The sequence below is a fragment of the Prionailurus viverrinus genome, unplaced genomic scaffold, assembly GCF_022837055.1.
Source record: "Prionailurus viverrinus isolate Anna unplaced genomic scaffold, UM_Priviv_1.0 scaffold_39, whole genome shotgun sequence".
NCBI classification, from domain to species: domain Eukaryota; kingdom Metazoa; phylum Chordata; class Mammalia; order Carnivora; family Felidae; genus Prionailurus; species Prionailurus viverrinus.
Window position 1 is genome coordinate 4,065,327 of NW_025927607.1, and position 22,510 is coordinate 4,087,836.

The 22,510-nt window shown below is 64.4% G+C and overlaps 3 protein-coding genes across 11 annotated transcripts in view; 2 read left to right on the plus strand and 1 right to left on the minus strand.

Annotated features, from left to right (window-relative positions):
- The window catches only part of ANKMY1 (ankyrin repeat and MYND domain containing 1), a 50,514-nt gene extending 43,711 nt beyond the window's left edge, over positions 1 to 6,803 (minus strand). Inside the window, exons 1-2 of one of the 9 annotated variants that reach the window (XM_047846449.1) lie at positions 2,637 to 2,651; positions 19 to 701 (exon numbers count right to left, since the gene is read on the minus strand). Coding sequence is in view for 2 of the 9 variants with exons in the window: in XM_047846457.1 (XP_047702413.1) it covers positions 2,529 to 2,551 (23 nt within the window). In the remaining 7 variants the exon portion in view is untranslated. Of the gene's footprint in view, positions 1 to 18; positions 741 to 2,528; positions 2,701 to 6,594 lie in introns of those variants that run through there. The other 8 variants (XM_047846448.1, XM_047846447.1, XM_047846450.1 and 5 more) reach the window with 8 other exon arrangements.
- DUSP28 (dual specificity phosphatase 28) lies at positions 2,104 to 4,246 on the plus strand. Its single transcript, XM_047846467.1, has 2 exons — positions 2,104 to 2,678; positions 3,038 to 4,246. The coding sequence occupies exons 1-2, from the start codon at positions 2,277 to 2,279 to the stop codon at positions 3,191 to 3,193; spliced, it is 558 nt and encodes a 185-aa protein (XP_047702423.1). The 5' UTR covers positions 2,104 to 2,276; the 3' UTR covers positions 3,194 to 4,246.
- An 860-nt stretch (positions 6,804 to 7,663) lies between the features above and the next one.
- RNPEPL1 (arginyl aminopeptidase like 1) lies at positions 7,664 to 17,517 on the plus strand. The gene is made up of 11 exons (XM_047846611.1): positions 7,664 to 8,297; positions 11,664 to 11,804; positions 12,132 to 12,283; positions 12,780 to 12,896; positions 13,075 to 13,310; positions 13,582 to 13,695; positions 14,177 to 14,289; positions 14,568 to 14,676; positions 15,673 to 15,903; positions 15,978 to 16,120; positions 16,584 to 17,517. Exons 1-11 carry the CDS (start codon positions 7,767 to 7,769, stop codon positions 16,869 to 16,871), a joined length of 2,175 nt encoding a protein of 724 aa, XP_047702567.1. The 5' UTR covers positions 7,664 to 7,766; the 3' UTR covers positions 16,872 to 17,517.
- The last annotated feature ends 4,993 nt before the right edge of the window (positions 17,518 to 22,510 follow it).

Genomic DNA, 22,510 nt, shown 5'->3' on the forward strand with positions numbered 1-22,510 from the left:
GGTGTGCCCGGGAGACACCTGCGGAAACCGAGGGACGATGGGGTTAATCGTCCACCGCCGCGCGCCAGGACGCAGTACAGCCAAGATCTCCTCAGGCTCCGCCGGACTCCAAAGCCGGTTTTTGGCCGTTCCGTGCAAGTTTGTGGAAGGCACGGAGCGGGAGCTCCTGGTCTGGTTCGGGACGAGCCGACAAAGGGGACTGAAGTCACGGAGAGAAAAAGGATTAGCTGTGGGGACCGAGGAGTCTCTAGGGAAGACTATGGAGAGAGGAGACCTGAATAGGGTTTCAGGGGATGCGCAGGAGTTCTCCAAAGAGCACAGAAAGCGCAGCCCAGGGAACTGGGCTAAATGTGCAGAGAGGCACAGTGGTGGGAACAGCACAAGGACTTTCTGCAAAGGAAGCAACTGGGGCCTCTAGGAGAGAGGGCGGGGCTCTCTGCAGGCGCAGGGCCTGGGGTTCAAAACCCAGACTGCCCCTTAGAAAGAGGGGAAAGAGACATGCAAAGAAGCCTAGCCGCCTCCCACACCCGCCCCCAGTGGCTAGATTCAGGCTAAGGCTCTGGGGTGCTTCCCCCACCCCTCTACCTCCCAATTCCCCTTCTCCCTTCATATCCACCTTGGTTCCTGGATCCCCCCTCTCTTTACTTCTTGTCCTTCACCTTCAGGTCCCCTCTCTCTGCCCTGCTCCCTCCAGCTGCAGCCTGGGCATTAGAGCACAAACCAAACTGTCTTTAAAATTCCTGTTATGAAAAGAGAAAGAAGTGATCAACTTCAAAATATCCTACAAACTTATCACACCGTACCATCTGTTGTAAGTTGAATGACATCCCCCCAAAAGATTAAATCCCAACTCCGGGTACAGGTGAATGACCTTATATGGAAATAGGGTCTTTGCAAATAATCGAGAGGTCATACTGGATTAGGGTATTCGCTAAACCAGATGACTAGTGTCCTTATAAGGAGACGGAGGCTTGGAAACCGCAAACCCAGGGAAAAATAAACTTGTTTTAAGCCATCTAGTTTGTGATACTCTGCTATAGATGAACCAAAATTGTGCCATGATTAATAAAACAAACCACAATATCAATGTATGCAGGGCTGCAGGACAGCTCTTCACTGCGGGACAGCTTTTCACCGAAACGGATCCCTGAAACACATCCCTGAATGACACTGGACATCAGAAAAACCTACTGGGGGCGCCTGCGTGGCTCAGTCAGTTAAGTGTCTGACTTTGGCTCAGGTCATGATCTCGAGGCTGGTGGGATAGAGCCCCACGTCAGGCTCTGTGCTGACAGCTCAGCACCTGGAGCTGCTTCGGATTCTGCGTCTCCCTCTCTCTCTGCCCCTACCTTGCTCGCACCCTGTCTCTCAAAAATAAACGTTTGAAACAATTGTTTAAAAAGGGGGAAAAAAACCTACGGAAGAAGTCTTCTTACATAGTAAATGTTGGGCAATAAATGATCTTAGTTTTTCAAAGTTACAGCGGTGAACCAGATGTTACTAAAAATAAAAAATAAATATGGGTGCATGAAGAAATGATGAAAAGGGCAGACAGCTTTATTTCATAGGAACCATGTTTTACAATTAAAGTGAAAGTAAGATACAGAAATTACAAAGAGCAATTAGGAAGCAGGTAAAAAAGGAACATAGAGCTTTCTAAAAGGCACATCAGGCGGCAATGCAATCATGCGTAGTTACTAAGCGTACTCGAAGCCAAGCAGCCTACCAACAAAACGACCGGGCGGCTACCGGACCGGACCCCAGTCCTGCGCACTACAGCACAGCTTGAGGAGAAGCCCACCTCCCGGAGCCCTGCTGCGGCCCTCCGGCCCTGCGGCCCCGGCCCGACCGGACCCGTTCTGGGCAGGTGCCCGCGTCTGTGAACCATACCCCCACCCCTCGCAGGGACAGGCGCCGCAGCGGTCGCAGCGTCGGGCAGTGTCGCAGGCCAGCTGACCGAAAACACCGCCCGCGCGCGAAGGATCGCAGCTCCTGAACCGCCGCGCCCCCCGGGGACCGCCCATTCATCCCAGAGTCCCGCCCCCGCCCACCCCACTGCGGCCAATCCCACTCGTCCTCCCAACCACGAGGCCAGCCAATGGCCGCCATCCCCACCCGCAGCCAATCGGGGAAGGAGCCACGCTCCGGCCGGCCAATAGGGAGGCAGCCAAGGCCCTGCGGGCGGGCCCCCGGGAGCCCTTTAGGACCCGGGGGTGCCCGGCGGTCCGCCCGGCCGCCCAAACTAGATCCGCGGGCCGGGTGCCCGAGCGCCGGTTATGGACCCGGGAGGACCCGTCCGCTGCGGGGCCCCCGGGGCCGCCTCGCCCGCGCCGCCACCGTTCGCGCGCATCGCCCCGTCACTTTTCCTCGGGAGTGCGCGCACCGCGGCCGCGCCAGAGCTGCTGGAGCGCGCGGGCGTCAGCCTGTGCGTCAACGTCTCGCGTCAGCAGCCCGGCCCGAGCGCGCCCGGCGTGGCCGAGCTGCGCGTGCCCGTGTTCGACGACCCGGCCGAGGACCTGCTGACGCACCTGGAGCCCACCTGCGCCGCCATGGAGGCCGCGGTGCGCGCCGGCGGCGCCTGCCTAGTCTACTGCAAGAACGGCCGCAGCCGTTCGGCCGCCGTGTGCACCGCCTACCTCATGCGGCACCGCGGCCTCAGCCTGGCGCAGGCCTTCCAGGTGGGGCGGGGCTCCCAGGAGGGGCCCCGGGTGGGACGGACCTGCCGGGTGGGGCGGGCCTTCCAGGTGGGGCGGGCCTTCCGGGTGGGGCTTCGGGGAGGACGGACTTGCCGGGTGGGGCGGGCCTTCCAGGTGGGGCGGGGCTCCCAGGAGGGGCGCCCGGGTGGGACGGACCTGCCCGGTGGGGCGGGCCTTCCAGGTGGGGCGGGGCTCCCAGGAGGGGCCCCCGGGTGGGACGGACCTGCCCGGTGGGGCGGGCCTTCCAGGTGGGCCGGGCCTTCCAGGTGCGGCGGGCCTCTGGGCGTTAGAGGTGCGGAGCACCTTTGGCGCCGCGTTCAACCTAACCTTCTTGTTCTCAGGCGGTGAAGAGCGCCCGCCCGGTGGCCGAGCCCAACCCGGGTTTTTGGGCTCAGCTTCAGAAGTACGAGGAGGTCCTGCAGTCCCTGTCCCGCCCGCCCGGGGAGCCCTCGGGACCGTGCTCCCGAACGAGAGAAGAGCTCCAGAATGAGCCCTAGTCCTACAACCCTTGGAGATGACCCGGCGCCCAAAGCAGGGCGCATGGACTTGAAGGTAGTTCAAGCGCTGCCTGGAGGATGATCTTCCTCCTCCCTTCCCTTCTTCCTCGTTGTCTACAGAGTTTACATTTCACCTTAAATGCAGATCTTGTGCCCTTTGACGGTACTGCAGGAGCGTATCCACTTAGGAAGGGACTGAGAGCATCCCTTCCTTAGGTTTATCAACAGGGCTTGGTCAGGAAAGTCAATACCACTTGAGGAATTTTAGGCAGGAAGGTATTTAATACAGAGAGCAAGGCCAGGGAGCCAAGGTCAGGAGATGGGAAGTACAGGAGTCCTGGAGACCCAACCCCCCACCCCCGCCCTGACTGCCTGCCACCTGTTAAGGCCACAGGGGCTTTTCCCAAACCTCATGCTGGTCCCATCTTGGAATCCGGCACGGGACCCAGACTTGTAGTTTCTACCATACACAGGCCAGGATGTGAGGCTGCGTGACAGCCCAGCACGGGCACCCTTGGGGCTCTGGGCGCCTGTGCCCACCTCCTGTCTTACAGCCTAACATCCTGCGGCCACCATCATCTCAAAGACGCACTGGCCACCTGTGCATCTGAGTGTGTTGATTTCCTCTTTTGGTTCAGACACCCCTCACCTGGTTCCTATGGCCTAAAGACTGTAGAAAATGAATCACCATAGGGCGCCTGCGTGACTTAGTTAAGCGTCTGACTCGTGGTTTCAGCTGAGGTCATGATCTCACAGCTTGTGAATTTGAGCCCCGTGTCAGGCTCTCTGCTGACAGTGTGGAGTCTGCTTGGGATTCTCTCTCTCCCTCTCTTTCTGCCCCTCCCCTGCTCACTCACTCTTTCTCCTCGCTCAGGATAAATAAACTTAAAAAAAATTAATCACCATCGACACTCCTTAAATAGGAAAGGGAAAGAAGAAAAAGGGGAAACTGGGTTATAACGCGAGTTACAAAGAATACAGTCCCTGGTAAATATACGCTACTGTATACATAATAAGGTAATTAATAAAACATCACAATCAGTTTTTAACTGATTTCCTCTTGCCGCTAGTCATTTCACGTTCCCTTTCTCCTCAGCCAGCACCTCGCTGGTCCTAGTCTTTCCCGGTGAGATGACTCACGCCTTCATTCCGAAGGGCCCTGAGTGGCCCTGCTTGTGTTACTGCTGTGGCAGCCATCACCTACCACACGAGCAGGATTACCGGACGCATCAGGAGAATGTCCTGAGCTCAGTGTCCTCCTCCCGGCAAGACAGGATCAGTGCCTCCACCCAGCAGAGCCACCCCTGATTTGCCCGCTGTGTCAGTGGCCCGGGGAGCCTGGAACAGCCAGCCGGTGTCCCAGCGCACCATCCAGGGGAACGTGCGTGTCCCTGGTGGAAACATGCCACCTGGGAACGGAACCCCTGACTCAGCAGAGCCCAAAGCTGTCCGATGGGAAGCTCACGCCGGGAGGCATGGAGATGGTTGTGAAAGGGGCTCCCTCCCCACCCCGCTTACACCTGCACCTGAGCTCTGACCCCCTGCGTTGGCCCCGGCTCAGCGCGTACACCACACCTGGTAGCTGGCGCCCAGCCCCTCTCCCCGTGGCTCTGCAGCTCCCTGCAGCCAAGCCGCTTTCTACCACCTTTATAAAGGGCTTGCCTGCTGCCGTGACTCCCTCCAAGCGCCTCGCGCCTCGTGTCGCCTTTCCGTCAACCCCTTGCCGTGAGGAAGCTGTGGCCACGTCTCCGCTTGGCAGGTGAGCTGAGCAGTTCGCCAGGACCTGCGCCCGGCTTCTTAGCCACCATGTCCATGGCACTTGTGATGGGACCCCCCCCCCCACGTCCATGTACCTCTCATGGGACACCCCCTGGCGGGCTGCCCTGGCTCCAGGTACCAAAGGTGCAAGAGCTGGGCCAGACTGAAAGACCTCTGTGGGTCCCGTCAGTGTTTTATCCCACCAGCTCTGTTTGAGAACCATCTCACTACGGCTCTTGGCAGAGGTCAGCTCTCCCGAGGACCTCCGCCTGCCTGCACATCCGCCTGGCAGGAGAGGCCGGGGACCTGCTCCCCTCCCTAGCATGCCACACTTGACCGGTGGTGCCCATCCGTGAGCATTAGGCTTGGAAGGCTGGGGCACAGGCAGGGCGTCAACTGCTTCAGCCCACCCAGGCCAGCCAGGACTTGATCAGCAGAAAACTAAAGTATGAAAGTTCCTGTGGGAGAAGCCCCAGCCTCTGGTGGCCCCAACTGGTACCTTCCTCTCCCTGGAGGCAGGGCAAGGAGAGAGAGCGGAGAGCTGCCTCCTGCTGCAGGGGAAGGGAGGGAGGACAGCCAGATGGGCTACAGGGAAGGGCCGTGGGGCCGTGCTGAAGGCTCTGTCCCCTGAAGGGCAGAGACAGGGTGGAGGGTGGGGACAGTGACAGCATCCCCATCTGTGGGCCTCACGGTCAGGAGGGGAACACTACTGCATAACACATGTGTCTGCTCTAAAACTGGCTTGTGTTGGTTCCTGACATAAATAGGGGGTAGCAGGTGCCCCCACTCTCCTCCCTCTCCTCCCTCCTTACCACCTCTCCTCCCTCCACCCTGTGTGCAGAACTCACCTTGGGGAGATGCCCAGGGCCCTCCAGCAGGGAAGGGATGAGATGTAACCGCTGCTCCCCCAAGTCCAGGGGACCAGGAGGGCAAGAAGCCCCTGATGGCTTCTGAGGGCACAGATGGTTGGTCGACCCGCCTGAGGGGGGGCTGGGGCAGGCTAGTGTGGGCACCCATGTGCAGTCCTGATGATGTCCTTCCAGCCCCGACCAACTGGCCTGGGGGAAGGGGCTCTGAGAAGCTCATAAAACTGGGAGTGCCATCTAAAACCCTCCACCCTTGGCACTTCAGGGCCACTGCCACCTGGGCGGGAACTCGGCCACCTGAACTTGGTGAGGACCAATCAGACCCCCGCTCTCCTCTCTCGAGTCTCAGACATAGGACTGACCTCCTCCTTCAGGTGGCTGTGTGAGCCCCGGGGCTCCTGGTGAGTTTGAGCCAGGTGCCCCAACAGGGAGGTTGTGTTACCCCTGCTAAGAGGACACATGGGGACCCGAGGACCCATGGGAAAATTAAAGCAACGTCTCAGTGCACATGCTCCACATCAGCGAACATGGGCCTCCTTCCCAGCCAACCATCCTTCCCCATCCCTCCCCCACCCCCAGGGAGGACGGTGGGCACCATCACATGGGTTACAGATGGGGACAGAGTCCAGAAGGGTTAAATATTACTCGGGGATGATGCCTTGGTCAGGAGCAACTTCCATCCCACACCACAACTGAGCAGAGAAAAGAAGTGTGTGAGGTTCCTGGATGTCCTCCCGGGCCAAAAAGCCCCTTCTCCCCAAAGATCTGAATTCTTACGTTCAGAGGGTGGCCCCTCACATTCCAAGGCTTCAAGATCCACCTGATGTTTGCTCACTGGGCATCTGCACCTCCTCACTGGTCTGCAGCCCTCTCCTCTGGATCCAGGCCGCGGGACAGGACCCTGCAAGGTGGCACGGGGGCAGACCAGATCCCTGTTACCGCCCCAACACCACCTCCTGAACAACAATCTCGTCTCCGGGGCCCTGCCGGCCCTCTAGGCAGCACTGTCCAACAGAACGAACATCTACTCCATCCAGTACGGTTGCCATTAGCCACACGCTACCCTACACACACTGGTTGGAGACCTTGAGCTATGGCTAGTGCCACGGAGGAATAAACTTAACACTTTGGCTAAATCTAAACAGCCACATGCGGCTACTGCTACCTTATATGACAGCACAGTCCTAAGGCCCCCAGGCTCCGCAACACAGACTACTGGCCTCACGATGGAGGGGGCGCGGGGGAGGGGTGTATACACTTCCAGGCTTTGCACCGGCAGAGACCGCACTAAGCAGCCACTACCCCTAGGAACCTGTCTCACGGCAGCCCTGAGAAGCCGCGAGAGAAGCGCACAGGGCTTGGGATGCCGCTTGGGATGCCAAGGGTACACCCAGGCCCCTGTGCGCCCCGGTCCCCCAATGCACAACACCCCCCTCCCCGGCTTGCTGGCCCGCCCCGCACCTAGTACCCATCCCCGCGCACGGTGTCCCCGGGCTCCCCGCATACAGCTCTCCCGGCTCCCCAGCCCCGCCTCGCGCACGGCGTCCCAACCCCTCACGCGTTGCCCCCCGGACCTGCACCCGGCGTCCCCGGCTCCCAGAGCCTCCGGCTCCCCGGCCCGGCCCCCGGAGGAGCGCCCCGGACCTCCGGTCCCCCTCGGCGCCCAGCTTCCTCGGCCGCCCCGCCCCGGTCCCGTGCGCACGGCGTCCCCGGCTCCCCGGGCCCGGCCCCGCGCACAGCGCCCCCGGCGGCGGCCGAGCGGAGCCCGAGCGGGGCGGTGCACGGCACGGGGCCGGGCCGGGCGGCTCCCGGCGCGACTTCCTGTTGTGCCCGCGCCCCGCCGCCACCGCCGCCGCCGCCGCCTCCGCCGCCGCCGCCCGGCGCCCCTCGCCCGCTCCCGGCGGCCCGCCGCGGCCGCCGCCCATGGATTTCACCTAGCGCGGGCGGCTATGGCGGCGCAGTGCTGCTGCTGCAAGGCGCCCGGCGCCGAGGCCGCGCCCGCCCGCCCGCCGCCGGAGCCGCCGCCCGCCCTGGACGTGGCCTCGGCCTCCAGCGCGCAGCTCTTCCGCCTCCGCCACCTGCAGCTGGGCCTGGAGCTGCGGCCCGAGGCGCGCGAGCTGGCCGGCTGCCTGGTGCTCGAGCTGTGCGCGCTGCGGCCCGCGCCCCGCGCGCTCGTGCTCGACGCGCACCCGGCCCTGCGCCTGCACTCGGCCGCCTTCCGCCGCGCCCCCGCCGCCGCCGCCGCCGAGCCGCCCTGCGCCTTCGCCTTCGCCGCAGCCGGGCCCGGGTCCGCGCCGCCGCCCCCGCTGCCCGCCTTCCCCGAGGCGCCCGGCGCCGAGCCCGACTGCTGCCCGCTGGCCTTCAGGGTGGACCCGTTCACCGACTACGGCTCCTCGCTCACCGTCACGCTGCCGCCCGAGCTGCAGGCGCACCAGCCCTTCCAGGTCATCCTGCGCTACACCTCGACCGACGCCCCCGCCGTGAGTCCGCCGGGGCTGTGGGCTGGTCTCAGGGCCGTCTCTGGGCGGCCTCTCCCCGCGCTGCCAGGTTAGAGGGCGTTAACCCGGGCTCTGCGCCTGGGGCACCTGCAGAGAGGGCACCTGCAGGGGTCCGTGGCCTCTGGCCTAGCACTGCTCCCCCTGGCCCTGGGGCCCCGTTCAGGTGCCCTCAGTGATTCCGAGTCTTAGGAGACTTGGGCTGAGCGAGAGTCCTGGTGCCGGCCCGGCGGGGGCAGGGGACTGCATGCCACCAAGGGAGGCCTCTCCCTTCAGTTGTGCAGAGATGGTCCCTGCTTGGGGACGAGGGCCGCCTCTGGTGGGAACAAGCCAAGCCATACATCTGCCGGAGCTTGGCACCAGGGCAGGCCAGTGGGTGGTGTCGGACGTGGAAGGGCCTCCGTGGGACCTGTGTCTTCAGAGGACTCGGGGGCACCTGATGTGTTCTCTGGAGGTGGCATGAGGGACAGGCCTGCCAGAGCGGAGACAGAGAGGGCCGGGTTGGCTCTGGTGCCCTGGGCCCCCCTGCGCGAGGATTGGTGGATGCTGCAGCCGGGTGGCCCCACAGGCACTTACAGAGGCTCTGCCGGGCTCTGGGCCCGGGACGCCCGCCGGCCCGAAGGCTCTGCCGAGAAGCCTGGGTGGCGCAGGTGGGGCGCCGTGTCTGCGGCACCCCTGCTCCGTGGTGAGGCTTCCAGGAAGGAGCAGGTCTTTCGTTCCCGCGGCACGCGGTTGGTTCCCTGGGTCCCCATGTGGACAACACACGCGTGACACCCCGCTCCCCCATGTACACCACACGCACGCGGCTCTGGGAGGCCCCGAGAGGTTCCGTCCGTCACTGCCCGCAGCTTGCAAAGGGACAGGTGGCGTAGCGGCATCAGGCCAGGAGCCACCAAGTTGACGTCAGGATGGGAAGAGCCCGGACCAGAGGCACACCTGCAGGCTTCCTGCCCGATTCCTGGGGGCCCTGAGCAGGCCCCGCCCCCACCTCCTCCCCTGAGCCCCCACCAGTGTGCTGGCCCCCCGCTGCCTGCTCAGCTAGGGTGGGGCTCTGACAGGTGGCAGACACGCTCCCAGCATGCAGTGAGAACGAAGGTGTGCTTCTCCCTGAACTTGTTCTGTGAGCTTGGAACCCTCGTGTCTGGTCCACTCAAGGCCATGAGTAGCAGAATGGTGGGGCCCGGACCCTCAGCAGGCTGCCAGCAAGAGTGGCCGTTGTCCCTGGGCTTTCTATGGGTGCTTGGAGCAGGGAGGGGCGCCATGGTCCCCACACAGACTGCGCAGCTGTGGGTGGGGTGACAGGGGCCTGGCACGTGAGCTGGATCGCTTGCAGAGCACACAGGGTTTGGCGTCTGACCTCAGGCACCCACTGTCCTGCGTGAAGGCCACGGGGCTCGGGGACCGTGCACAGAGTCCCCTTCTTTTCCTGGTTTGTTCTAGGACTCAGGCTTAAATCCCTAAACCCATCCCTGTGCCAGGTGAGGCTGTCGCTTCCTGGGAGGCCCTGTCCGTGGGTCCCCCCACCTCCAGAGTCAGTTTAGGGTGCTGCAGACTCTGGGATGTCTCTTGCGTCCCATTCCTGAATCCCACCCACCCTGTTAAGGACAGCTTTCTTCCTGCACTGTGATGTCTAGAGGCGTCACCAGCCCATCTGCAACTGTGCCTCTGCCCCTTGGACCTGGTGGCTCACCTCTGGGGCAGGGTCCCACCTGTCTGGGGGTCTGCCCCAGCCCCCCACTCCCAGGGAGGACTGTGGACCCCATTGGTCTCTGCTAGGCTAAGGGGAGACCAGTGTGGGGTGCGCCCTCTCTGGCTGGGCCCACGAGTGGACATGAGGAGTGGGAAATGGGGGTGGGGGTGGGGGGCTGAGCTGGGCGGAGCCTGAGGAGGACCACAGGGGAGGGAGGAGTCAGTGGAAGGGGAGGCTGTGGTGGTGGAGTAGGTGTGAGAGGGGAAAGTAAGGTTGAAGGGGGTCTGGGGGACCTTGGGAGCCGTCCCCAGCGTGGGCCAAGGGCCACCGGTCACACCGTCCACTGCAGAGTCTCCTTAATGCAGATTCCTGGGTCCTGGCCCCAGAAGGCTCTGGGGTGGGGCCTGGGAGTCTGCAGTGTTGAACAGGCTCCACAAACAGGCCTTGTGCACGTCGAGGGTCAGCAGAAAAAGAAGATGCCGCCACGGGCTGCCCATAGTGAGGGGACAGAGACAGAGCAGCCAGAGGGAAGTTTTAAAGACACCTGTGAACACTGGCCAGCGTCTGGCCGGGGCCGGGTAGGCGGCCCTGCCGGGTCTAGGGATCCACTTGGGTCTGGGGTCTGTGTGGTCTGCGGGGAAGGGAGGCCCCCCTGGATCTGGTGTCCACTGCTTCTGTGATTTCAGCATGAAACACCGTCAATGGCCGGCCAGCAGCCGCGGTGGCCCGCAGCTGTGGACTCCACCAATCCATCACTTGCAGAGGCTGTGGGGGGTTGGGGTCCTTTCGTAACTGCCCTGGGAGGACCCTTGTGCGCTTGGGCGCTGAAGCGGACGACGAACAACCCAGTTTGCTTCAGTGATCATGTGCTGACAGAGGGGAGCGTGTGAAGAACAGATTCAGGGGCCGCACACGTGCACCAGTGGCCCTCCTCGGGGCCACTCCTGTCCCGCCCGTCCTCTCCTGGCCCGGAGCCCATCCCCCCATGGGGTCCCTCCCGGAGAGGATAACCGCATTCCCAGGGGCGGCCCTGGGCTCAGGAGTTCCCTCCCAGTGTGTGGCTCATCGGGAAGCTCTGGTTTCCCCCCATTTGCACCTTCTTGGCTCCCTTTGCCGGCTGCCGGCCTGTGAGAATCTGGGCGTGCTTCAGACTGGGCGTCAGTTTCCCTCTGGAGGCTGGGAGGAGGAGCAGGGGCCAGGAGGCTCAATTCCCTGGGCTGGCTCCTGGACGCACGGCCTCCTACTGGCTCTGGTGACGTAGTAGAGGCCGCGCTCTGGGTCAGCTGCCCTGCCTGCCGGAGGCGCAGGCAAGCGACAGTGACCAGGAGTGGCTGTTGGCTCTGGAGGAGCCCAATGGGACCATCTCCCCCCAGCCCCCAGGCCCTCACTGTCTTCCTCTCTGGCCGCCGTCCCCAGAGGCCCAGGGCCGAGAAGCCTGAGTGGGACCACTGGTCAAGGGCCACTTCCCCGAGGCCCTGCTCTCCCCAGGAAACCTGCCCAGCTTCCCGGAAATAAGGCGTGGTTGGCAGAGGTGTCCCGGCCACCTGTCCGCATGATGCTTTCCGCGGGACAGGGACCCTCGTGCCTCGCCGGGAAGAGGGGCCGCGGCCCACTGTGACGGGGAGGGTGGCGCTGATGCCCTGCCCGCTGCCCGCCTGCAGATCTGGTGGCTGGACCCCGAGCTGACCTACGGCAACGCCAAGCCCTTCGTCTTCACCCAGGGCCACTCGGTGTGCAACCGCTCCTTCTTCCCCTGCTTCGACACGCCCGCCGTCAAGTGCACCTACTCGGCCGTCGTCAAGGTCAGCGTCCACCAGCCTGGCCCACCTCCTCGCCACCCTCCGAGAGGGAGCCCCAGCGCAGGGCGGCGGTGGGGGGGCAGCCTGACCGGGGTGCCCAGCGTAGCGTGGAGGCTCTCTGGGAGGAGAGGTGCCCGTCGGGGGCGGGGCTCCCCACCCCGGACACGGGATTCCCTGACCCACCTTGTGGACCCGCCATTGAAGACATGGGTTACCCTGACAGGGGGCGTGGGATTTCCCATCACGGACGTGGGGCGCCCTGCGGGGGGATGCGGGGTTCCCCATCAAGGCCATGGGGTGCCCTGATGGGTGGGGCTTCCTCGCACGCAGGCCCCGTCGGGGGTGCAGGTGCTGATGAGTGCCACGCAGAGCACGTACGTGGAGGAGGAGGGCGTCTACCGCTTTCACATGGAGCACCCTGTGCCCGCCTACCTCGTGGCCCTGGTGGCCGGGGACCTCCAGCCGGCAGACATCGGGCCTAGGTAGGGCCACCGCTTCCTGCAGCAGCAGCTGCTGCTGCCTGGGGCCCAGGCTGGGGGGAAATCCCGCCGTGGGCTGGACACGAGGCCCGCGTCCGTGGCTGCCCTGCCGAGGACCCCCACACCGTGGTTCCCACTGCTTCGCACTGCCAGGCTCCTCCTACCCCACCCTCCCCTGGCCCCGGCCAGAAGCCGGGGCTCTTCCCCTCCATAGTGTCCTCCTGCTGGGGCCACACCAGAGCCCGACACACCCTCGAGCCTGGGTGGGTTATCTGTACCCAGCAACAAGGGGAAGCGAGCCACCCCCTTGGCGTGTGGCTCGGCCGCTGCCGCGGGAAGGGCCTGCGTGGCGGCCCTCCCGTGAGGTGGGGTGGCGGGCAGCAGGCTGACTGCTCTTGGAGGCGTGGGTGGTATTTGAGCCCAGAAGGAGAGGGAAGGCCTGCGGGCGAGTGGGGTGGGGGCCGCTCGGCCTCTGCCCACCCTCTCCGCCCTGTATTAGGAGCCGCGTGTGGGCCGAGCCGTGCCTCCTGCCCACGGCTACCAGCAAGCTGTCGGGCGCAGTGGAGCAGTGGCTGAGCGCAGCCGAGCGGCTCTACGGGCCGTACATGTGGGGCAGGTATGTCCCGGGGCGCCCGGGAGCCCGGCGGGCTACACGGCGGGCGGGTCAGAGGGCAAGTCCTGCCTTCCCGAGGGGTGAATGAGGGCCTACGGGGAGGGTCCCCCGTCTGATGTCTGGGGGTAGAAGGCCCTCCGGGCCTCTCACGGTCACTCGCCCGCCCTCCCGCCCGGGGCAGGTACGACATTGTCTTCCTGCCGCCCTCCTTCCCCATCGTGGCCATGGAGAACCCCTGCCTCACCTTCATCATCTCCTCCATCCTGGAGAGTGACGAGTTCCTGGTCATCGACGTCATCCACGAGGTGGCCCACAGCTGGTTCGGCAACGCCGTCACCAACGCCACGTGGGAAGAGATGTGGTTGAGTGAGGGCCTGGCCACCTACGCCCAGCGCCGCATCACCACCGAGACCTACGGTACTGCCGCCGGCTGGCTGCGGGAAGGGTGGGGGGACGGTAGGAGCCCCACACGGCCAGGCCGGGGCCAGGGCCGTCCGGGGTACTGTGCAAGGGGCTGAGAGCCCAGCCCGGCCCCTGGGGTGCGCGGTCCCCTGCCGCGTGCGTGTCCGGCGGGCTGGTCTTGGGTTAGCCCCACGAGGCTCAGGGCGGGGAGCGGCCTCGAACCTGCCCGGGTGCTCAGGCTGGCCCTGCCCCCTCCCACCTCCACTGCCCTCCTGTCCCCGTCCAGGGGCTGCCTTCACCTGTCTGGAGACGGCCTTCCGCCTGGATGCCCTGCACAGGCAGATGAAGCTCCTCGGAGAGGACAGCCCGGTCAGCAAGCTGCAGGTCAAGCTGGAGCCAGGTACCCACTCCCTCCAGGTACCCGCTCCCGCCAGGCCCCGCTCCCGCCAAGTACCCACTTCTGCCAGGTACCCGCTCCCGCCAGGTACTCCCGCCAGGCCCTGCCCTGGGCCCTGCAGACGTCGCCCCGAAGGGCCTCACCACCCCTTGCTTCCTCTGGCTGTGGCGTCTCTGGCTGGATCCCTGCAAAGGCCAGGCTGGGTGCCCCCAGCCCTAGGAAGGCCTCCCCTAGGCTCCCTCAGCCTGCCGCCGCCTCTCACGGGCTCTGAGCGCTGGCCACCATGATGTGCGGGCCCTCGGTTTCCTCCAAGGCCCCGCGGGCAGGGCAGGCCCCATCGGCGAGCGCCCAGGGCTCTGGGGACGTGAGGGACAGGAGCTGTGAGCCCTTCCTGCTCCGCAGCGCCCGACCACCCCGGCCCCCTTTCCCGCCAGACGTAGGAGGGCCGGGACGCCGCCCAGAGCCAGGGCTCTTCCCCTTGCAGGAGTGAATCCCAGCCACCTGATGAACCTGTTTACATACGAGAAGGGCTACTGCTTCGTGTACTACCTGTCCCAGCTGTGTGGAGACCCCCAGCGCTTTGACGACTTTCTCCGAGTGAGCAGCCCTCTCCCCGGGACAGGCCCTGCCCTCCACCCGCCCTGAGCCCCTCCCCAGCTCCCGGGGCCGCTTTCTGTCCTGGAGGGCGGCGTGGAGTCAAGGGGGGGCCTGACGGCAGCGGTGCAGGGCACCGCCTCCTCCCTCCGGCTCCTCCCGGTCTCGGCCACTCGGCAAGGTCCACGTGGCCACACGGGTGCCTCTGCGCCCACCCCTGCGTTGGTGGAGGCTGGCGCGCCCCGCCCGCAGCCTTCCTGAGCCCTGCCCCACCTGCGCAGGCCTACGTGGAGAAGTACAAGTTCACCAGCGTGGTGGCCCAGGACCTGCTGGACTCCTTCCTGAGCTTCTTCCCAGAGCTGAAGGAGCAAAGTGTGGACTGCCGGGCAGGTGAGGCCACCGCCGGCCACATGTCCGCGTCCGGCTGGCCTTCAGCCCACCAGGGGCGCAGCGGGTGTGAGCGGGGGCGGGGGAGGGGAGGCTCTGCTGCAAAGGATGCCGCTCCTGCCTGGAGAAAGGCCCCCCCTGGGGTTCGTCCGCCCCCCCCGTCAGCCAACCCTGGCTGGATGGCACGGTCCTCAGGTTGGGACCCCGTGGCTGCAGAGAGGACAGTGTGTTTCCCAGCTTCGTGGGGCCCAGGAGGCTTCCCTGAGGAGGTAGCCCTTAGGTCAAGCAGGCTGAAAAGCCGGCACCTTGCGCAAAAGGCCTGGGGCATGATTGGCTGCGCAGAGGGAGGTTTGCCTCAGAGCTGCCTGAGGCCAGCTGGCCCACCTGTGCCTTACCCACAGAGGTGTCTCTGGGGCTCCGAGGGCTTGGGGCCAAAGGAGAGACTGGAGGTGTCGGACGTCTAGGGAGAGCCAAGATTTGCTAGAGAGCAATGAAGCGTGGCTGGGAGGCGTGGGCAGCGTGGCTTGGTTTCGGAAGGATTAATAAAAGCACTGAGGGCCTTTGGGGGTGGGGAACAGCAGCACATGTGCCCCCCCCCCAGCTGCCCCAGGCTTTAAAGCAGGTCGCCGCCCCACCCCCTGCTCCTCCGCCCCTCCCTGAGGCCCTTCGGTGCACCCGCCCCCCACCCCCCACACACACACCCCGGGCACTGAGGTTGGGTTTAAAGTGCCTCGCTGCTTTGTACCCATGAGAAGCATGGCGGTGTAGGGGCCCTCAGCCACCAGCTTCAGTCTTCAGGCCTCCCTGCGCTGCTTCACAGAAGCCCTTCCTGCAGCTCCAGGTGGCAGGCGCCAGAGCGGACCCCGGCCTCCCCTAACTGCCCCTGCCCTGGGGCTCCCAGGCCCCGGGACAGTCACACCCGGGGACGCTCTGAGAGTCCAGGGTCGCCGGGGCAAGCTGGCTTTGGGTGGGGACCCCAGGACGGCATCTCTCCGGCAGGGCTGGAGTTCGAGCGCTGGCTCAACGCCACGGGCCCCCCACTGGCCGAGCCGGACCTGTCCCAGGGCTCCAGCCTGACCCGGCCCGTGGAGGCCCTCTTCCAGCTGTGGACCGCGGAGCCTCTGGACCAGGCGGCCGCCTCTGCCAGTGCCATCGACATCTCCAAGTGGAGGACCTTCCAGACAGCGCTCTTCCTGGACCGGCTCCTGGATGGGTCCCCGCTGCCCCAGGGTAGGTCCTGCGGCTGCCAGGGTGGCTGGGGCGGAGTGTGCCTGCCCGGCCCTGACCTGCGTGTGGCCCGGCAGAGGTGGTGATGCGCCTGTCCAAGTGCTACTCGTCCCTGCTGGACTCCATGAACGCCGAGATCCGTATCCGCTGGCTGCAGATCGTCGTCCGCAACGACTACTACCCCGACCTCCACCGGGTCCGGCGGTTCCTCGAGAGCCAGGTATGGCCTCCCGCACCAGGCCCCGCCCCCACGGCTTCACCCAGCAGGCCGGGCATCTGGGAGGATGATGGATGGTGTCCAGGAGGAGGTGGGAGACACACGGCGTCTGGGTTGGCACTGGGGACACACACCAGATGGGAGGGGAGGCCGTGTCCTCCAGAGGTCAAAGCCGGGAGTAGAGTCTGGAGGTCTAGGCATACCGGGTTCTGTGCCCGTGGGCAGTCCAGCCCCCGGACTGTGGCCCCACGGGTATCCGAGGGTCCTGGGCTCCAGCCTCCCCGCCCCGCACACCTGTCCCCCTTCACTGCCCCTGAACCCAAGCTCCCTGGAGACGAGGCCTCTGCGGAAGGCCCGCAGCAGTGGGGGCTGAGAGGCCTCCGGCAGTGTGACCACAGGCCGGGGTGGCTGGGCTGGCAGGCTGGGCCAGGGAAGGCCCGGGGCCACAGTGTGCCGACCTCCCCAGATGTCCCGCATGTACACCATCCCGCTGTACGAGGACCTCTGCACCGGCGCCCTCAAGTCCTTCGCCCTGGAGGTGTTCTACCAGACCCAGGGCCGGCTTCACCCCAACCTGCGCAGGACCATCCAGCAGATCCTGTCCCAGGGCCTGGGCCCTGGCGCCGAGCCCAGCGCGGAACAAGGCGGTGCCGGAGCAGACTCGGAGGTGGACCCAGAAGCACCGGCCCTGCTGCTCGGGGACGAGGCCCCCGGTGCCGCCATTTCTCTCAGGGACGTCAACGTGTCTGCCTAGCCCTGACCTCCCAGACACCACGATTGTGCCTTCTGTAGCCCCGGGCCCGCCGTGACTGTGCCTCGCCTCTGGCCGTGAGCTCCCTCCTGCCGGCTCTGCCAGGGACCTCCTCACGGCCGGCGAGGCCCGTGGACCTGGTCCCCCAGCTCTCTTGCACTGCAGGCCCGGAGAGGCCAGCACACGCCATGCCTGTCTCAACACTGACCGCCGGGCACTGCCCCCGGGGTGACAGCCCCGCAGTCCCACGGCGACTGCCACACTGTGCCTTACGTCCGCCGGGAAGCCCGGGCCGCGCCGTCCTCACGGCGGGCCTCCTGCCCACGGAGTCCCGCACCCCGCTGCTGGGGTCGGCAGCCTCAGCCGGCCCCTGGCAGAGGACAAGGACACAGACATGCCCTTAGTGTAAGGCCAGGGGACACTGAGGAGAGGGTGGACCTCCCTGGGAAGGGGTCCCCAGAAAGCCTTAGCCCCTCAGGGAACACGGGGTCCCGGGCCCCAGGACAGTCTGTCTCGCGGCTGTAACACCCCACAGGGAAGAGGGCAGGTGGTGCTGGTGCTGGTACTCTTTCCCACCGTGAGGGAGAGGCCTGGGGGCCCTGCAGCCGGGTCACCGTGATCGTCCCATTAAACCTCCACTCTGCAAACAGCCCCCCGGCCTGTTCGTCCCAGCTCGTCTTCCGCGTGCACCTGGCCACCCTGGCCTGTGCTCGGGCAGGGGGCTGCTGATGGGGCGGAAGGGGCTTCCTTTGCACTCCAGCCACTCCTGGCTCTGCCCTCAGAGGCCCCGGATCCTGCCCTGCAGCCTGGGGTTCTGAGGACCAGCAGCAGGCCAGCCCCGCCCTCCCCGCCCAGGCCCTCGAACACCAAAGCGGAGGAGGCCGCTTGTCACCACCCTCCCTCTGGGCCTTTCTCAGGGGCGGCCCCCATCCCTAGCTGGAGTAAAGGCAGGGGTGCATGGTGGGGGCAAGTTTGATCTTGGATGGCCAAGGGCCAACAGCCACCGGCACCACCGTGGCAGACGCTACAGGTGCGAGTGGGGCTCAGAGAAGAAGGAGGTCGGGGACTCCACTTGGGTGTCCGCCACGGAGGGCGACTGGCTGAGCGGTGGAAGGGGGGTGTGACGCACCCGCTGAGGCCAAGGGCTGAGCCGGGTTCTGCTTACGATCGCCCACGGGCTCAGTCTCCTGCAGAGCCTCACGCCAGGCCCAGAAAGGACACGTCACCTGGGCCACAGGCCAGCCCCGGGCACAGAGCCGCACTCTGCACAGGGGGCTGGGACTTGAGAGGACTGCAGCGTCTCGCCCAGCCGCCAGGTCACCAGTATCCCGTGGACTTTTCTGCTCTCTAGACCCCTCTGCCCCGGGGGACGGCCCGGTCCCCACGCACCCAGCATCTCGGGTGGTCTCCATGAGCGTGGGTTTGTGCATCAGGGCTGAGTGGGGTTCCACTCAGCCCAGAAACCTGGGAACCGGAAGGCTGGTCACCCACCCTGCGGGGGACGGACAGGGCCACTGCAGCAACGTCCTTGCGGAAGGGAGAACACAGGAGGCGTCCGGCAGCCCCCGCCCCACAGCAATCCTGGTGCCCTGCAAGAGGCCTCGTCCTGGGCTCTCTGTGGCCCCTCAGGAGGATCCGTTCTCTTCCCAAACCAGGTGCCAACGAGAAGCCCTGTTGGGGCTGAGCTGCTCTCTCGGCCTCTTCCCTGCAAGAGGGGAGGTTAATTTCAAGTCTCTAGTCACACCCTTTTCAGTCCCGGGCTCTTGGTCTCATTGGCAGTTCGGCGCTCTCACGATGCCGGTCTTGCCGCGGACTTGCCCGCAGCTCCACGGCCACGGTGCCTTCCCGGATGCTGCCGGGTGCACTTTGCTCCCTGCCTGCCGCTCCACCTGCCCGCTCTCTCCTGACTTTGCAAAGCTCAGAAGCAACTCCCAGCTGTCACAGCTAGCAGGATGACGCCCATCTCCTTGATAATGTCCTTGTCACAGTCCTTGTCACAGTCCTGGCTCTGAGCGACCCTCTGGGGCGAGCCGGAGCACTCCCGGCCCCGTGAGGCCCTGCGTTCCTGGCCTTTCAACATTCCTTTCCCTCCCAGCTCGCAGCCCGGGCAACACTTTCTTGGCCCATCTCCTCCTTGTAGTCTCTTGCCCAACGCTGCCTGTGACCAACACATGCTGCCACTCTCCCACCAGGCTCTCGAGCACATCACACACCACCTGCCTTGTGAGTCACCCCGGCCGGGTGCTGACCGTGTTGTGCCAGCCACCATGGAACCCCACCTGCCAACGCTTCCACTTCCGGAGCGGCCCCGCCGGCCCCACGCCCACGGCACACATGTCCTGTGTTCTGATAGAATGGCACCCTCTTCTAGGGGCTGGTTTCTAGGCCACAAGCTAAGTCACACTCCAGCAACAAACACCCCTGAAATACCAACGTTTTCAACAAGGCGTGTTTCTCATTCAGCTACAGGCTGGCAGTTGGGTGGCCTTCCCGTCACCATCACTCCTCAGGGACCCACCCATGCTGACGAGGGAGAGGACATCTGGAGCACTCCAGGCACCTTGCCAGAGATACGGGAGAGCTGGGGAGGGGCTCACACTGGCCACTGCCACCACGTGCACGGAAGGGGGGGTGGCAAGTGGCAGTAGTGACCACACAGGGCTGGGGGCAGAACGCTGGGCAACAGCTGCATTTTTGGGACAGACAAGGGAGCAGCCAGGCTCCCCAGGTAGGAGGGTGAGGACCCGGGATGCGCAGAACAGCCAGGGCCAGAGGTGGGCTCCCCTCGGAGAACCAGCATCAACTGTGGAAGTGATCATCATGCACATGACCCCTAGGGCCACTGGGAGCAATAGGTTGGGGGGGGGGGGAGGGTCCTATTAGGAGCTTGTACTATTACTTTAGAAATGTTATCTAAAACATCACCTGAAAAGAATCCATCCCTCCGTCGCAGAGAGCGCAGTGGGCAAGGTCGGCCTGGTCTGGGGTGCTGGCGGTGTCCCCACTATAGCAATGCACCCCTGGGCTGTCGCCTCCTCCCTTTGGGATGTGCGAGGACCACGCAAGCTCAACACAGAGTGTCTCAAAGGAGTTGGACCCTTCGAGCTCTTAGAGGCGGAACCCACTCCTCTTGGAGAACTGACCGCGAGCCGGGCAAGGCAGAGCGGCCCTGTTCCAGCCTGGCCTGGGAAGGTTCCTTCCGCTGGAACCTTCGGGCCGGGGAACAGGAGAGACTTGGGCTTCTAGGGGCCGACGCCCACGCCACCCTGGACGTGCCCAAAGAAGCAGCCCGTATTTGTGGCCCCCGCTGACCACCCCCACAGCCCGGGGCCGTGACCCTCACTGACCACCCCCCTTAACCCGGAACCAGCCACACACTTTGCGTTTCCTCACCTAATCCCCACAACCACCCCGGGCCCTCTGTACCACAGGGTTTGTGGCCAAGAGCAGCCAGGAGAATCCTTGCCCAGGTGACTCCAGAGGGGTCCAGGCTCTGGGCCCCTGGACCTGCTGGGATGGTGGCCCGGGCCCCTGCCATCCCGCAGTGTTCTGAGGGCAGTTGGCTCTGGGACAAGCACGGTGGAGGCGGCCCCTGCAGGCTGGGGGACCTCGCCCTACGCCCTCCCTCATTTGGAGACTCCCGGAGAGAAAGACTTGCCCACAGGATCGGGACCTTAGGCCCCTCTCTGGCTGCTGGGGGTGGGAAACAGGGCCCACAGTTCTGTGGGCCAGAAACTGCCCTGCCATTCAGACCCGCCAGTGTAACTGAGAACGTGCCTGGCCCAAGTCCGCGTCAAGGCCGGTCCCTGAACAAAGACTGTTCTTTTGCTGGGAGTTCCAGGAGCTTCCTAAACCGGCAGGGCATGAAGCTAGTCCCTCCGATTCCACAGGGCCCGGGGCACCCTCCCTCTTTCTGACTCATGTGACTAGTCACCGAGCACCTTCAAAGAAACTAAATCTCCTCCATCGCAGGTTCAAACCCTGGGCCTCGGGCTCACTCTCCCACCCTAGCCTCGAGGACCTCCTCCTGAGCCCACTGCACAGGGCACGATCCCTTAAAGTGCCTGTGGACCACGCCAGGGCCCGGGCTCCCCAACTGCTCCTCCGTTTCCCGCACACGCCCCACTCTCATCTCACCCCTCGCCTCGGGGGGCTTAACGCTCGTCCGCACACTCTCTGACACTCCTTCCCTGGTGTATGGGCTGCACCGGGTGACTCGCTCCCAGCGAAAGGAGTGTTGTGGGAGCGATGGAGCAGGACACCTGAGCTGGGTCGTGAAACCCCGCAGCTTCCGCCCTCCTTTCCCTTGGGTCGCTTGCTCTGGGAGAACCCAGCCGCCATGATGTGAGGACACCCAAGTAGCTTCGTGAAGGTCCACACGAGGAACTGAGGCCTCCAGGCCCAGCCAACCTGCAGAGGACTTCGGTTCTGGCCAATATTTTGACCGCTATCTCCTCAGAGACCGTCAGCCAGAACCACCCACGGGAGCGGCTGCCGCATTCCTAATCCACAGAAACCGTGACATAATACATATCGTTTTAAGTTCCTAAGTTTTGGGGGCCATCGGACACACAGCAGTGGATAATTAACAGAGGTCTCTGCACAGGGTCAGTTATGCTTCAACAAAAGATCCGATTCAAAATTTACTCAAACAATAAAACTGCATTTACAACCTAGGACCAGAAATCCCAAAGTGGACCATTCTAGCACCAACAAGTTCAGGAGCTCAGGGACGTCACCAGGTCCTTCATCCTTCTGCTCTGGAGTCTCCGTAACGCTGGTCTTTGTCTTCCGGCTTGTCCCTTGTGGTCACCAGCTGGCCGCAGCAGTTTCTGTTCCCACATTCCCACACTCGGGCATCCAAGGCGGGTTACAGGAGAACATGCCATCGTGTGCCCTTGGGAAGCTTGGAGACAGCTCCAGCGTCCCCCCACAGGGCTGTTCCCCATGTCCCGTCGCCCTGAGTTGGGGCGCACACCCCTTTCTAACTTCTGACCCTGAGCCAGGGAGGGGTCCAGGCTCCCCGGATGACTTCAACAGCAAGTGAGCTGGCCTCCTGCTGGTGAGGCAGGGTCAGCCACACGGTGGATCCTGATGGGATGTGGCGCGTTGCCAGCCCAGGGCTGCAGCCTCGGCCCAGCTGTCACCAGCTGTCCCTTCCCCTGGGACACCTTGGCCTGCCCTCCCCCGCCCTGGGTGAAGTGTGGGCAGGACACTGGTTTTAATCTCTGTGTCCACACGAGAATGCAGTGCCTGGTTGTTGCCCGCTGACCAGAAGAGCTGCGGGGGTTCGAAGAGACAACCCCCAACCCCAGCTGCGAAGCCAGGGAACGTCCCTTGAAAAACAAGGACGGTCATCCAGGCACAAGTGTGAGCAAAGCCACGGAGCACAAACACTCCAGAGCAGTGATAACCCAGGGAGGGTGGAGGGGAGCAGGCAGGTTTCAGGTTCCACAGAACCCGTGAACACCCACAGGCTTGGGAAAGGAAATGGCTAGACGTGCGCCGTCCACGGGCTGGGAGGTGGTCAGCAGGGAGGCTGGTCCTGCCTGACGGCTGGGGGACCTTTACCTTCATTCTCCTGTAACCTCCAAACAGCACTGTGACATAGGGTGGCATTCCCACCTGACAGTGACAACCCC